Raw genomic sequence first — 15,536 nt, forward strand, 5'->3', positions numbered from 1 at the left:
CTACTACAGATATCGGGTTTCAGGCACGCGACCTCTGACATGCTGCTCTTCTGCTGCTCAGACAGTGTGTTGGTTTGTTCTACACTGCCCCCTTGCCTCCATGTTCTTCTTCTCCTGGTGATGTGTGTCAACCTCTTCGACACTGCTCCTCCTCCTCATGGTTAATCCCCAGTCTCCTTAACACAGCTTTCCCTCCTTCTAACTGGCAACCATCTTCTGATCCCTTATCATGTGAATCCCTTGATTGTGTGCCAGACCTTATTGTCATGCTCCCTGATCATGTGGTCACCCCTGTGGCTGGCTCTATGTGGCTGTGAGCACATCCCCCTGAGTGGTAACCAACTGTGTGATACTGAGCTTGGTCCCCTTCCTTGCATGTGATTGCTTCCTGTATGACTCACTTGCCTTCTAGTGTTGGAAACCTCCTTTTCTTATCCTCCCATTGCTCCCTTGTGAATGATTGACCTATCCTGTACCAATGGGGCCTTGTTCAGCATGTTTCTGGTAAAACATACTGAATAGGTTTGTTCTGATCAATCCCAGTGAGATTAATCAAAACCCCAGGTTGCAGTTAATCTCGTGCATTATAGGTACAACTAGCCCAATCAGATTGTCGACACCCAATGCTTACTTCAGATCTTTCTGTGCAAGACCTTCTGCGCAGACCCTGTGACAAGTGGGATGTTTTGTCAGGGGGAGAGGGTCAGGACAGTGGTGAAGAGGATAAGTAGAGCAGAGAAAGTGCAAAGACGTTCAGAGAAAAGACGGAGGTTATGAGGAGTATTCATGGTTCTGCTCAGCAAGGGCTGCTAGTCAATTGGTTGGCAGATAGTCGTTGGTGCCATTCCTTTCCCACCGTGTGTGCCCTCTTGTTGTATTAGCAGTGTGGGAAAATGCCCACACATCCAATCACCTATAGACAGGTAGTGTCTTTGGGGCTGACACTTGAAAGTTCATAAGTTTGGGCCCCTTTGATGAAGTCGGTTCCGAGGCTGGGTTGTGCAGGCCTGGCGCATTGGGCACCCAGGGGCTCAGGAGTGTGTGCTCATCGCCACCTGGGCCGATTGGGGGTCAATATGGTGACGCTGGTGGTGAAGAGCTTCAATGAATAGGGGGTCATAGGGTTGCCAGTTTTGCCCAAGGCGGTGTCAAGGGCTCCCCAGCACCACGCTTTAGGCATATGTTGTTTCAAAAACAAGGGTTTGAAAGTCTGAGAAATTGGTTGAGTTCAAAGGAAGGGGATGACACTATGCCATCAATGTTTTAATGGTTCAGTTGTTCTAAAGGTTCAGTTGTGCTACAGTTGGTGCTCGTGTGGTTGACTGGGAGCATGTTCCATAGGTTTGGTGACAGGTTGGATAAGTCTATAGGGGTGTTCAGGTTGCGAAGTGTTGTCATTGCTGTGTGTTGATGGCTATCAAAATGGTTATTGCCTGTCGGTGACACCATCTCGAAAATCTTAAAATCGCCATAGCTTGACCATTATCTGATAAGTCTTGTTCGAAAAAAGTAGAGGGCATGTCCCTCATTCTTCTGCGTTTGTGGAGGCCAACAAAAGGGCAAAAAAGAAATCGTTTTGTCGACACCCGTCGGATTTGAACCGGCGCAGGCAGAGCCTATAAGTTTACTCATCACAAATGTGACGATCGAAAGCATTGGATTTCGAGACTTACCCCTTAACCACTCGGGCAGAGTGCCTTACATGCATGACAGAAGCAATGTTTGCATACATAACCCCCTATGAGAACAAGCCTTCTACAGCATTCCCTTCGGTGTTGAGTGTTGAAGTGGAGGTTTTTGGGCGCAACAGTCCGCCGGCTTGACGTCTTCTAGACGTATGAGAATGCGAATGAGGATCACCCTTTTCCCCTTCTTCCACGGTCCGGTAACGTCGCCGGCAACAGCTTCCATTCTAAAGATACCCCGAGGCACGACCGGGAAGCTTCGGCTGGGATGAAGCGATGACATCGGCACCCCTCCTCAAGCTGCACTACGCAAGTCCAGAAGATGTCGCACAAGACCTTGACATGGTAATTCAGTCCTGTTCTAGTTTGTCAGAATGGTCTTGGGATGGAGCTAGCGTTGAACAACCTACGAAATGGAACAGCTTCGTGCAAGATGTCACCCCGGTATCTGAAGCAGACGTAGCTGGTCTTGCGGGCAAAGTTCAAGTGACCCCAGAGATCGCACTCTCATTCTCGCTCCTCTCTTCGCAAGGTAGCACAGAAGCTGCATTCAATGTTTCTGCGCCGACGACATCTCCAGAAACCGTGGCCAAAGTAAAAGATGGCCTGGTGGAACGATCAAAACAGTGGGCAGAAGAAGGCATCGAGTCTCTTTTCTTTTTCGACCTCTTGACTGTGGCCCAGACACTTGTTGCTGATCTGCCCGTTCAATCTCACCAATCAAGCACCGCACCGGGCAATTCCGGCGCGACAGCCAGCACCGAGGAAGAGGCAAAGGCATCAGAGCCACCATCAATCGAGCTCGCACGAGCATTCTTCTGGTCGCACCATCTTAAAGCTCCTTCGAAGCTGAAGGACTTCAACAATTGGTGTCCAGAGCTGAGGATATGGGGCATCGTCAGGGTCGGATGGCCCGGCTATCTCTGTTTTGAGGGCGAAGCAAGTGCTGTCGATGAGATGGTAAGAAGGGTCAAGGGGCTGCAGTGGCATGCTATTCAGCTTCGTATCCACAACAAGTGGGATTGGAAGCCGCCAAATGGGAAGGCAGCAATGGATGATGCACTGCTGTCTTGCGCCCTCACCAAAGGGCACCCAGACAACACACATAGGGGAGAGGAGGGAGGGAAAGTAAGAACCGGATGCCAGGTCATCGAGGATCTAGGAGAGCTAGTGGCAAGGCTGAAAGAATGTGGGCTGGAGAAGGCCGAGATCTCGGAGGCCTTAGGAATTCGGGTAAGTGGTGACACAGCATGACACTGACGAGCGCTTCTCCCAGTCTTTTTGCACAATGGCGAGTGTGTAGATGCGTGTGATCGTGATGTATTATTAGAGCATAGATGAAGCATGTATGTTTGTATGTTGGCGCTGTTTAGATCTTGCGGAATTTTCCAGTAAGAGCAGCCATACGAACGGCTTGACCTTCCGTGAACTCGGTGAGGCAGGCGTCACTCGAGTAGCTGCAAATCAGAAGCAATCGTCAAGTCCGGTCAGTCTCTGCGTATCTCGACAGATTCAGCTGGATGGATGGTTGTAAACTTACTCCATGTAGCTGCAATGATGATTTCTCACAGGGAATGGAACGATGTAGAAAGGGACAAAGTCAGTAAGAGCGGAAGTCCCCACAGCATGGCCGTCAATTGGCTTTTTGCCTACTTACTTGTGAATGGAATCAAGACCACCACCCGGACAGCTATCCTGATTAGTCGGACACCCGCTAGTAGCCTCACTCTGTGGAGGCGTATCTTCCACAAAGTCTCCAGGAGAAGCGCATCCACCCTGGAACACATGATACAGCCCCAACCAGTGTCCCACCTCGTGCGCTGCCGTCTTACCCAGATTATACGCTGTCTCACTACCACCCTGCACAGTGTTGTAGTGGAAAACCACTCCATCGTTCACCAGATTATCCTGTACATCCCATGGGAACGATGCATATCCCAGTAGATCGCTACTAAAGTCAACGCTGTACAGATTGAGTGTACCCTCACCACCCTTTCGAAGCGAGCGCTTCATTTGGGTCTGAAGATTACCGTCAGGATTGATATTGCGGAACCAACTAGCGTTATCGACGCGATTAGTGTTGCTGAGGTTGAACTGGAATCCGTATGACTTGTAGTCTTCGTTCAGGGTCTGAATTTGGTCTGCGATCATGGCGTCGGACAGGTTGCCTGCACGACCTGCATGAATAACATGCCAGACAACTTCAACTGTTTTGCTCTCCTCGGCTAGGATTCTGGTGTCGGTGAGGCGTCGTGGTTCAGTAGCACCTCCCATAGCGGATGTACGTTGCAAACGGATGGCAGCAAGACGTTTTCGTTCAGCATTGACGAGCTGTTGTGCAATGTCATCGGCGGTGTGATTCGTGTTGGCGGGCTGAGCGCAGAAGCGTGTACGGGGTTTCTGAAGAAGGGTCCAAGCTGCTTTGGACGACTCGTTGGTGGATGTCTTCTTCTGCTCTTTGTCTTTCTTGTCCGTGTCTTTATTATTGTTGGCGTTCTTGGCGATGGGGGGGACTTTTTTTTTGGGAGAGTTCGGCTTCTTGTTGTCAGTACCCTTAGAGTCTTGAGCGTCGTTGATCTTGATGGGTCCTCCCTCTCCGTGTGAGGTAGTCATGACAAGGGCTGGGCTCTGACCGTCCTGCTGCGTCTGGATGCCATTGGCAAGCGATTGGAGAGCCTTAGGCACAGCTTCGGGATGGACAGTTGCATCGTTGTCTTTATTTGCACCTGCGCCCTGATGCTGAGCAGCAAGGCTCCCAATGGCGGGGCTGACACCATTGCCTGTAACAGGACGAGCAAGAGCGAAAACTGTGCCATGTGAAGCCTGCTGCGCATGCAGAACAAGCAGAGCGACTGAGATGGTCGATAAGAGCTGTCTAAAGGCAAGCATTGTCTATTATCTATCTTCGTCTATGCTGGACGGAGGGAGGAGGAGGAAGTATGTTCAAGGGGACTGTTCTGATGGAGGAGAAAGTGTGGGTGAGTGCGTCTGCTTGAGTTACCGTTCGTTCAGATGTCTATTTATACAGTAAGTTAGGTTGCGATGCGATTGCTCAACGAGCTGCTGAGACGAGAGATACTGGGATCTGCAATTGACAAAAGAAACAAAGCTGTGGCACACGAGGTGTGGAGGTGGGGAAGGGATCAGCTACTGAGTGGAATCAACGTAGTGGGTCCGGTGAAAAGAGAGGCGGTAGTTGGTTGGGAAGTTGGCGGTAAAAAGATGCGAAGGGTGGGTATATTTAGCTCGATCGGTGAACCAATGACAGTGAGCCTATCAAAGGCTTGGAGGTTCGTAAGGCGGAACGGCGTAGGAACTGCAAGGACGAGACAGAGAGAAAAGAGAAAGCACGGGAGGCTCAAGGTGTGGTAGGAAAGGAAGCAAATGCTGACGAAAAAAGTACGAAGTATGTATATAAATGAATCTCGATTCGCTGCGGAAATGTCTGGCGGGCGATCAATGTCTCGGGCTGCAGGGGCGGTCGTCATCTTTAGTATGTGCCTGGCCGCGGCCGACGAGAGAGAGGGTCGGTGGGAACGAGTAAGCTGCGTCTATGTACACCATTGCTAACCCCTTTCCTCGATAAGGTAACGAGCGGTCGGACATCGACGGTGTTAGCATAGCGACGAAGCTCAAGATCGGACAACGGAGCAAGAGCGTAGACGGAAGCCGACCGCGTAAAGTAGGGCTGCGGAGAAGTTAAATTGTTCCAGGTTGCGAGTTCGACGGCAGGGTTGCCAAGCTCGGCAGATTTCGATCGCATAAGGGCCTAGAGGATGATTGCCACTCTGACATGAAGGGATCGGAAGGATACTCAAGGTCGAGGGGATGAGTCGGCACGGCATTTGACAGGTTTGGGTGCAATCGCGAGGCGACTTTCTAGTTTTAGCAAGATCTACTACATCTTCAATGTGCGCCGAAAGGGGACATAGAGAATTGCTTACAACTCTCTGGCTGCAAGCCGCAAACACAGAATGAGATGCGGTGATGGGAGTGGCTGCAAGATGAGTAGCGAGTGTACTGTAGTTAAGGCAGGGTGTACAGGAGTGGTTTATGAAAAGGCTTGCAGTGTGTGACATGTCAACAGCAGCACAGGCGCGATCATCACATCGGGGATCATCGGCAATGGGACATATAGGCATAAAAACCCCCGAATTGGTAAAGATGGTTAATCTGTTACATCTACTTGGGTAAACAGTGCTTGAAGAGGGCCTTTGGATGTCGTCTCACCAATTCTCAATGACCGGAAGGACGGTCCGGCGGATACGAACTTAGCTTCTCTAGAAGTGGAAGCCGTCAATTCACCGCTCCGGCCACCGGCCGCTTGGCTGGGCAGGTCGCTATTTGTTCTTTGTGTCCGGGGATGACCTTCGGCTGACGACGACACCTTTGCCCCGCGTTGACCGCGTTTGTCCGCCTGCCCTCTTGAGAATGAGAAGGAGGCTAGGAAAGGCCAATTCTCTGGTCACCCTTTCCCATCCTCCTGCTGTTCCTTCCGTTTGACCTTCGGTAGACATTCTCGATGTCCTGCTTTCATCTTGACTGCAAGCCATTATCTACTTTGTAGTACTAGATCCACTCTACTGTTCCGGTTATCCGGTTTATACTCGGCAAATACCTCTTGTAAGTCTTACCTCCTGGCTCGCCTCCACCAGCTTCACGACTCGGTCCGATACGCACCGCCCTCTGTCGCCCCGGGGGCCCAATATTGCATTGCCCCTTCTCCATCCTGTCTCCTCCTGCACTCGCTGTAAGCTTGATACTCCAGCTCCTACATTGAGTTTCGGCCAGGCCTGCCTTTATCTGCTGCAAAGGCACTCTGTTTGCTGCGCATTAGCGCCTCTTACCACAGTCTCGTCTGTCTCGGCCTCCTCTGTCCATATTATCATCTTTTCTAACCAAGCTTTCTTCTACTCTCCTACTCTGCTTTCTTCTTCTAACTCGTCCTCATCCTCATCCTTGTCATTCCTTCTCCACCTCGGACAACGACCACCGACTCTCTCTCGCCGATTACGCATACAACACTTGCAATCATGGCTCCTATCGCCGTCACATTCTCTTCTGCACCTGTTGTCGTCGCCAAGCAGAACGGCGCTGACACCATGAACGGCACCACTGCTGCCCCCGCCGCGGCTTCTTCGTCGTTTGGCCCGAACACATCTGCCGTTCTTCACGGCGCCAAGGACCTTCGCATCGAGAAGCGACAGTACGCTGCTCCTACTGGCGATGAGGTCCAGATCCGAGTTCGTGCTACCGGTCTCTGCGGTTCCGATCTCCACTACTACCTCCACGGCTGTAACGGCGACTTTGCGCTCCAACACTCCATGTGCCTCGGACACGAATCTGCAGGTGAAATCGTCGCCCTCGGACCAAACGTCCCCGCCTCGCTCTCTCTCAACGTCGGTGACCGTGTCGCCATTGAAGCTGGTCGCTTCTGCGGTTCTTGCCCCAAGTGCCGCGACGGTCGCTACAACCTCTGCAAGCAGATGCGTTTCGCTTCCTCGGCCAAGACTTACCCACACCTCGATGGCACACTACAAAAGTACATGAACTGGCCCTCTTGGCTCGTACACAAGCTCCCTGCCAACGTCTCTCTCACCTCTGCAGCTCTTTGCGAACCATTGAGCGTAGTCCTACAAGGTATCAGGAGGAGTGCTTTGCAACCAGGCCAGAGTGTTTTGGTCTACGGTGCTGGTGCAGTTGGTCTGTTGGCTTGTGCCGCTGCCAAGGCGAGCGGAGCAAGCTTCGTTGCTGCTGTCGACATCGATGAGGGACGACTTGGATTCGCTGCTGCCAACGGTTGGGCTGATGCTACTTATCTCTTGCCTCGTGGTGCGCCTGTCACTGTTCCTGAGGTTGAGGGTCAGGATGCACTAGCAAAGAGGGCTGCAGAGGACAAGGCAGCTATCTCTTCCGCTTCCACTGCCGCTACCGCACTTCTCGCTGCTCTTCAAAAGGGTCCTGCATCCTCATCGAATACCGGATTCGCCGTTCAGCCCGCCCCTCTCGACCTTTTTTCCGAAGGCTTCGACGTTGTCTTTGAATGCACTGGTGTTCCTTCTTGCGTTCAGACCGGTATCTTCGCCACTAAGCCCGGAGGAAAGATGGTCCTCATCGGAATGGGTAACCCCATCCAGACCCTTCCCATCGGCTCTGCCTCCCTCCGCGAAGTCGACATTGTTGGTGTCTTCCGTTATGCAAACACCTACCCCATCGCTCTTGGACTTCTTGCTGGTGGCACCCTTCGCGCTCAAGGCGGTGGATTGCACGCTCAGGCAAAGGAGAGCCAGAAGCAAGATGAAGGCGAGGGCGCAGGAAAGAAGATGGGCGGTATCGAGAACTTGGTCTCCCACGCTTACCCGCTCAAGGACGCTGTCAAGGCTTTCGAGACTTTGGCAAATGGCAAGGATGCCGAACACGGTCGAGGTGTAGTCAAGGTCTTCATCACTGATGATGAGCCTTGAGCGACTCAGACTTTTTTGCACATGTACAATTTCTTATCATTGATCACGGTTCAATAGACACTCATAAAGACTCGCATCACGGCTCGCAAACCAATACTTGTGTGTGATGAGTGATGATGATAAGGGCATGAAGATCTTCCCACTCAGAAGGTGATGGATTGAACATTAAGCTTGAAGTACAAGAAAGGGTCTGAGAATAGTAGAGACCAATTTCAACCCTGATCAGCTGCCACGGAGGAAGAAAGCGAAGGTGACGGCTCAACAATGTCGACCAAATCAGCGCTCGAGTTGCTTTCTCCTCCGTCGCTGCTGTCACTGTTGCTGCTTACATCCACACTATCGTGTGGCTTCCTGTGATGAGTGGGATGCAAGATACCGCTACCGAAAGTCTCGGTCGGCTTCAGCATCTCGCGTAGCTCGGCAGTTGATCCAGCCGTGCCTGTCGACGGTCCCTGCATCGATGACCCGAAGCTTGGAGGTGGTGGCGGAGAAGCCCGATGCTGTTGCTGCTGTGGCTGATCACGCCGAGGTGAGGCATTCGAAGAGCTAGTATTAGTCGGCGGTCCTGGCATTTCTTCTCTCTGTCCGAGAGGCGCTAGCGGGAGTTGTGGACCAGAAGGTGTGGGCTGGAGAACAATATCATGGTCTGCGATCGGAAAACTCGCAGTTGCAGAATGATTCGAAGGAGGCATGAGCCTGTGCAGCCATTGCGATACAGGTTTGCCTACTTCTGAGGCCTGCATCGGCTCTTCGACTTCCCTTTGAGCTTGGAGGATACTCTTCCGCATCTCGGCATCAACGTTGCCCGTCAGGGCCTCTGCGAAGGCGACGACATTATCGACACTTGTGCTCCGTCCAAGTTCGCTGCCTTGAGTGTTGATTGGCAAAAGGGGCAGCTGCAAATCGAGTGACTGGGCTTGAGCGTCTTCGTCATGTTGCTGGCTGTCATCGGCTTCCTTTCTGCCTTCGATCCGCTTCTCCGACTCCTCGATAGCACCAGCTGGTGTTTCTGCTGGAGGCAACACTACGTCCGCGTCTGAATGCTGCGTGTTATGCTTTTGCTGAGATCCACTCTCGATCACTTGACTACTCTGCCCACTTGCCGTTTGTTCTTTTCCATTCTTCTTGTCGTCCTTTTCCGCTGCCTTCTTGGAGTCCTGGTAAGACATCCAACCTTCGCGTAGGTCGATAACTCTATGACGCCACCACTCTCGCTTCCCGCTGACCTCGCCAGCTTGCCATTCCGACTCGAAGCTCTTCTCGGCTTCCTCTCGCAGTTTTTGACGTATTGCAGAGCCTTGCTTACCCACCGCAATTCTCTTTTCTGCCGCCGTCACAACAAGTTTGAGGAACTTGTCAGGGTCATCGAAGAATCGATCGACGTAGTGCAACAGATAGATGCCGCAATCGCAAAAGTTGAGCTGCGTAGGCACTTGCGCATGAATGTATGCCGTCATCGGCAGCGACTTGGCCAATGTTTCTTCACCTATCTGCTTGGCATCGCCATCTGCATCGAGCTGACGGGTATCTTGAACTTGGATCTTGCGAACGCTAGTACCATCGTCACCAAGTTCCTTGCTTTCGTCAGCAGTTTCGATGTCATTGGGACCGTCCGTTGTCTCGTCCATGGGACTATGCGCAGCGTCGCCATTGCGGTCATTCTGCGCAGCCTCTTTGGCGCGAGTCTGCGGCTTCTCGGCCTCGCGTTTGGCTGCTTGCTCGGCTTCTTGTTTAGCCTTCCTCTTTGTGAGATCATCGAGGGACAGCTGTTTCTTGTCTATGGCTTCTCGCCAGAGATACTCGTGCAGCTTGTTCCTGACCTTGGAGTGCCTAGATCCGAGACTATCAAACGTGATCACGAATGTCCGTTTGAGGTTCACAGGAGCAGGGGCGCCTTCTGCTAGGCCGACGCCCGCAGGTGCTGCATCCACATCCATTGAGTCAGCCTTAGAGTCTCGGTCGGGTTGAGATGATCGTAGAGGAAGCTGCAATTGAGGCAATGGCGGTGTTCCTGGTTCTGAGCTAGGAGCAGTCCTTGCTTCACGGTGTCGCTTGAAGTTTGCATCTTCGACCGTTGCCGGATTATCTTCCCGGGCTGTAGCAGTTGGGCTTGCGGAGGACGTGGCGATAGGATCAGTCGACAGAGGCGGCGATGCCTTCGGTGCTGTTGTCAGCGCAGATGCTACTTCCTCCTTGTCCTGCTCGCTAGCGCTGTCATTCTCACCATCCTGCTCCATCAACATGAAGTGAGGATTGACGATCAAAGCCAAATACCAGTGGTAGTCTTCGTTGATAGGCACCACGATGTATTTTTTTGAGAACAAATCCACCTTGGTGGTCCACTTTCGCAGCTTGCGGTAGCTGTTTTCGACGGTCGTCGCACTGAGCAGCTTGTAGAAGAAGGTGTTGAACATGTAAATGCTGTCTGCGAGGTCTGGATCCCGATGTTGAATGTTTTCGTGGATGAACTTGAGACCAAACTCGATCACGGTGTCGTTCAGCAGCTCTCCATCCATAAGCCGCTCGAGGTCGGAGACCAGCACCGTCACAGCGCCAATACCTTCATAAGGGTACTGGAGAATGGGGGTATGTGGGGCCAGGTTCAGGCCGTGGGAGGGCTTGGCTTTCGCCAAAGCAGACGTCGTTGCTGCAGGACGACTCTTTGTGACTGTGAGGCCAGGAAGGGGCGATGTTCTGGAGCCGGGACGTGCATCTGCCATCTCAACGTCAACCGTAACTCCAGCTGCAGACCTGGGAGATGCAGGCTGGATGTCGAAAGTCTTCTTTTGCTGTCGTTGTGGACCCGACGCAGAGCTGGGACGGGCTGTCTGGCGTTGTTCGCCCACTGGATCACGACCTTGGCCAGGCAAGATCAAAGTCCGCCTGGATTTGTCCGGTGTCGGAGTTGATGCTGTAGCTGGCTCGATCAATCGAGATGAGGACGACTGTTGTAGTGCAGGCATTCGAGACGACAGTGGCTGATATGTTGCTGGCAAACGGGGAGATTGTGATGGTTGAGGCCAAGGCAGTTGCTTGATCCCGGCGACAATGCCAACTTTGATCTTGGCAGCGGACTGTACCAACCAATGAAAGTCGACGTGGCCCAGGTGCGGTCCGTTCAGTTTCTGGTGGATCCAACTAACGGCCGTCTTGTGGGCGCCCAAGTCAACATCTTCGTCTCGGGCAATGAAATGGACTGCGGAAGCATCACCCGAAGCGCGAGGATCGAAGTCGGAAAAAGCCTCCTGCAGGCGACGGGCGCTTTGCGATTCAGGCCTTAAAGTGAGGCTCAGGATTCCGTGAGTTTGGACGGTCTCATTGCTGGCTTCAACGCGCCGGATGTCGCTGTATGGAATTTGCAGCCTGGTTTCCGAATGCTGTCGAAGGTGCAGGGAATGTTGTTGGAACAATGCCACAGGACGTGCATCATCTCGGGAGCGCCAGATGTCCGAGATGACGATGGCTTGCAGGCGCACTTCGATCGGCAAAAAAGGTTCTGTGGGCGCTCGCCGATTCGATGATCGATATGTCGTGTCTGTCCGCTTCCGTTTGAGTGTTTGCGTTGTTCCATTCGTCTCGGGAAAGTAGCTGGACGATGACGACCTACGCTTCTCTGTCTCTGAAGAGCTTGCTGGTGGCGGCGGAGATCTGGATGCGACGCCGTTCGGTGAGTGTTCTTGCGACCCTGCCGGAGCATTGGACGAGCTCGCTTTAGGCTTCATACGGCTGACCAGGCCTGCTGCTGACACTTTTCTGCTCGAATCTCCCAGCGAATGATGGCGTACTTGCTGCTCAGGACTTTCACTAGAATGAACTAGAACAGAGCGCCCCGAGGCTGACTTCCTGAATTCATCATCTGGCTGTTCCAGTGGGACCGGACCGCTCACGAGCTTTTGAGTAGATCGCGAGTAGAACCTGTTGGGATCTGTGGCAGAAGGCGCCTCTGCCTCCTCCCGGCGTCTCCGATCCTTGGCTTCAAGCGCGCTCTCAAGACGAACAGGTTGCTGTGCCCTGCTTCCAGATTGACGCCGGGATTTACGTGGCTGAATTGTCTGGTTTGACTCGATCGAGAAATCAGCCTCCACAGGATCATCGTCCGAGTCGGTGACTGAGATGACTTCCTGTTCCTTTTGCGAAGCTCTGCGATGAGATGTCGAACGAGTGACGCGGCTTTGTGACGCAATCATATCGCGAGCTTTGCCTTTGCCTGAACCAGTGACGGGATTGGCGGGACCATCAAGTTCGATCGTGACTCCATCTAATGGAGTACCTCGTTGCAGCTGTGGTGACGGAGGTTTGGGTGACGGTGTACTTTTAGCAGAGGACAGGTAGGTGGAACGCCTTGCTGTGCCAAGGAAAACTCCTCCAATGCCACGGTTTGCAGGTTCTTCGTGCAAGTTATTTCTGAAGTCGAGTTCACGAGTTGGAAGGTGGGAAGATTTGCGTGCCGACCGCCTTTGACTTTTGTCATACGTAGCTTGGCGGGGCGGAGAAGTGTCGTAGGGAGTGCTCCCGGGCTTTGGTATGTCAATGCGTGTTCGCCGTCTAGGCTGCGTGCGCTCTCCATGCGCACGGCTTGAGCTTGGTATCCCATGGAACGATGCGATGGCTTGATGTTCTTGCTCGGATTCAAAGAAATTGCCCGCCATGGCTTTGCACGAATGATTCCGGCCAGACGGCTCGGATGAGAATGCGCAAGATGGTCAGGATCCTCTTCCAACGCTCCGTGTAAGATGTGTGAAGGACATGCGTGTTGCGGAAAAGGGAGCAGAAGCAGCTATGTGGTGGTAGCAGTTGGTGGGTTCTTAAGCTGCGCCATGGACTTCAGTGGCCGCAAGAATGATGTGTCGTCGGCCGTGGAGAGCGATGAAGCGGATTGCGGGCCCAGAGAATGAGAAATCGCAAGTGATCTGCGGTGAGTGCGGAGTTAGATCTGCGGAGAGATGAGCGGGCTTTCGAGAATAGCAGGATAGTGAACAAGAGAGTGTTGCCGACACTGCTGATGACACGTTCCGCACTTGGAGATTGCTGAAGTCGTGAGTTGATAGCGAGTTTGTTGGTGGTATGCTGCGAAAGAGTTGTGCGTGTCTCGCAGTGGGAATGCGGAAGTGGTGTTGGGGAGAAGGAAGACGAAAAGCTGGATGACAGCGGAGTGTTGGTGTCCAAGCAACAGCAGCCAAGAAGCGCTGCTGAGTCGACATTCGAAAGTGTAAGTAACTTGGTCCGAACGTCCGAAAAAGCAGCTTATCGAGATTTCGGCTGAGCTGTCCAAGATCAACCCTTGATTCACCCACCCACGCCCTTTTCCACTTCTTGGCATGTCATGCTCAAACGAGTCATCAGAGCAACTCATCATCTACAGGCTTTGCAGCAACATACTCTGGATCTGGCATCTTAAACGACAGATACAGGGGAAATCAGCTCTTTACCAAGAAGCTGTTGGATAGCGATTGACGAAGGGCAAGTCTAAGCCGCGGAAGATGTCTCTTTTTTTTTTTTTTCTTTTTCTTTTTTCTTTTTTTTTTTTTCTTTCTTTTTTTTCTCTCTGTAAAATCACACGAATTTCACCTCTTTTTCTTTCAGTCACACAGACCTCCACATGCTGCACCTCGCGAAGACGCGCTGCAGCAGACCTTCCCCGAGCAGCGGCGGATCACGGGAATTGCATGCTTTTCCCACAATGTCGCTTCTATGCTATAGGTACAACGAGCAGATCGAAAGAGGCTATCGAGACTCTCGAGCGAGCTCGCCATACAGTTTTGCCGGAATGGCAGAGATTGGAAGGATGACGTTCAGACAGCGTTTTTCGTTTCTTTTCTATTCACTTTGCGATTGGTGGCGCTCCCGTTACAAGAGGATACAGTAGTTATAATTCGTCGGATAGCTGTTTCCTGCCACGGAGCAAGCGAGCGCTTACCACTTGAGGTCAACACCCCACTATGATCGCAAATGGATTTCAAGAAGGGGAAAGCAGAAAGAGAGAGTAATATAGTCAGTAAAAAAACGATCTCTTGACAAAGGTGAAGTCTTGGCAAGTTGTCTACGAGCTCTTGGCAAGTTGTCTACGAGCCGGCACTGGAACTTACATTGGGCTTGACAAGGCGGACAGCCTTTCCAGCCTGCTTGTGGAGTTCGTTGAGCTTGAGCATCTCGTCATCACTGAGGGTGATAAGCTTGCCGTTGGTTTCGATTCGGCTTGCTGTAACACTCTTTGGCAATGCAACGACACCCCTCTGTGCAGCCCAGGAGATGACGACCTGAGCAGGGTCGGCGCCGTGAGCCTTGGCGATCGATTGAACAAGCTCATCCTGCAAAACGGGTCCACCGGAAGAGCCAAGGGGAGAGTAGGCCTGCATCAAGATACCTTTGCTCTGGCAGAATTTGACCAAGTCGTGCTGGGGAAGGAAGGGGTGCAATTCAACCTGGTTGGCGGCGGGTACAATCTTTGCGTTGGCGAGCAGCTTCTCCAGGTATGGAACGCTCCAGTTGGAGACGCCGATAGCCTTGGTCTTGCCGGTTGCGGGCAGCTTCTCCATGAGCTCCCAAGTCTGTTCGGGCGTCCATTCGGGGTCAATGGCACGAGAGCCGTCCTCGTTGAGCGGGATCTTCTCATCACCTCGCTTGATCAAGGGAACGGGCCAGTGGACCAAAAGCAAGTCGACGTAGTCCAAACCAAGCTTTTCGAGCGATTCGTCTAGGCATGCTTCGGGCTGACGGTGGTAAGTGCACCAAACCTTGGTTGTGATGAACAGTTCTGATCGAGGGACACCAGAGGCCCGAATGCCTTGGCCTACTTCGTTCTCGTTGCCGTAGATCCAAGCGGCATCTGTGGCGAATTCAGAAATCGGTAAGCAAGGAGGAAGGTGACAAAAGGTAGATGGAACAAATACGAGTTAGAATGTCTGTCTTTACATTGATAAGAAGGAATCAAACCAGCAGCAAAGAGCAACTAGCAGCAGGATAGCTTACCAATGTGACGGTATCCGCTCTTGATGGCACTCTCGACGGCCTTGGCGACCTCGCCGGGTGCTGATTGCCATGTGCCCAAACCAACGACGGGGATTTCGGCGCCAGTGTTGAGCTTGAAGGTCTTCTGACCGGGTGGAGCGGATGGGTATTGCGACATGATAGATGTTCGTAGAGTGTACAGGAGGGAGTCGACGGGTTTTGGGAGGAGGTTTGGTGATGGTCGAGAAGCAGGAAGCTCGAAAGGAGTTGCTCGATGTCTACAAGTGTTGCGAACTCGTTTTCTTAGCACGCCCACTGCGATCAGATACAGTCAATCTTTGCGAAGGCATGTAAGCCAGATCGACCTTCACTCTCTTCGGAGGCCTTGCGCAGCAGTCTTCTTCATTGTTGCATGCACTCACATCCCTCTTACTGTGAG

General features: G+C 52.5%; 5 protein-coding genes and 1 non-coding gene across 6 annotated transcripts; 2 read left to right on the forward strand and 4 right to left on the reverse strand.

The window, feature by feature from the left end:
• Positions 1 to 1,580: 1,580 nt before the first annotated feature.
• Positions 1,581 to 1,698, reverse strand: tRNA-Ser(CGA). The gene has a single exon. It is a non-coding gene; the product is annotated as a tRNA-Ser (tRNA).
• Positions 1,699 to 1,961: 263 nt separating this feature from the next.
• On the forward strand, positions 1,962 to 2,939 carry UHO2_01303 (uncharacterized protein; the record flags this gene model as incomplete). The annotated part of the gene is made up of 1 exon (XM_041553770.1): positions 1,962 to 2,939. One exon carries the CDS (start codon positions 1,962 to 1,964, stop codon positions 2,937 to 2,939), a length of 978 nt encoding a protein of 325 aa, XP_041409704.1.
• Positions 2,940 to 3,054: 115 nt separating this feature from the next.
• Positions 3,055 to 4,574, reverse strand: UHO2_01304 (uncharacterized protein; the record flags this gene model as incomplete). Its single annotated transcript, XM_041553771.1, has 2 exons — positions 3,055 to 3,142; positions 3,343 to 4,574. The coding sequence occupies 2 exons, from the start codon at positions 4,572 to 4,574 to the stop codon at positions 3,055 to 3,057; spliced, it is 1,320 nt and encodes a 439-aa protein (XP_041409705.1).
• Positions 4,575 to 6,718: 2,144 nt separating this feature from the next.
• On the forward strand, positions 6,719 to 8,149 carry UHO2_01305 (uncharacterized protein; the record flags this gene model as incomplete). Its single annotated transcript, XM_041553772.1, has 1 exon — positions 6,719 to 8,149. One exon carries the CDS (start codon positions 6,719 to 6,721, stop codon positions 8,147 to 8,149), a length of 1,431 nt encoding a protein of 476 aa, XP_041409706.1.
• Positions 8,150 to 8,361: 212 nt separating this feature from the next.
• On the reverse strand, positions 8,362 to 12,798 carry UHO2_01306 (uncharacterized protein; the record flags this gene model as incomplete). Its single annotated transcript, XM_041553773.1, has 1 exon — positions 8,362 to 12,798. One exon carries the CDS (start codon positions 12,796 to 12,798, stop codon positions 8,362 to 8,364), a length of 4,437 nt encoding a protein of 1,478 aa, XP_041409707.1.
• A 1,264-nt stretch (positions 12,799 to 14,062) lies between these two features.
• Positions 14,063 to 15,275, reverse strand: UHO2_01307 (putative GCY1 - galactose-induced protein of aldo/keto reductase family; the record flags this gene model as incomplete). The annotated part of the gene is made up of 3 exons (XM_041553774.1): positions 14,063 to 14,086; positions 14,236 to 14,975; positions 15,119 to 15,275. 3 exons carry the CDS (start codon positions 15,273 to 15,275, stop codon positions 14,063 to 14,065), a joined length of 921 nt encoding a protein of 306 aa, XP_041409708.1.
• Positions 15,276 to 15,536: the final 261 nt, after the last annotated feature.

The sequence above is a fragment of the Ustilago hordei genome (genome assembly GCF_900519145.1).
Source record: "Ustilago hordei strain Uho2 genome assembly, contig: UHO2_contig_02, whole genome shotgun sequence".
Classification (NCBI taxonomy): domain Eukaryota; kingdom Fungi; phylum Basidiomycota; class Ustilaginomycetes; order Ustilaginales; family Ustilaginaceae; genus Ustilago; species Ustilago hordei.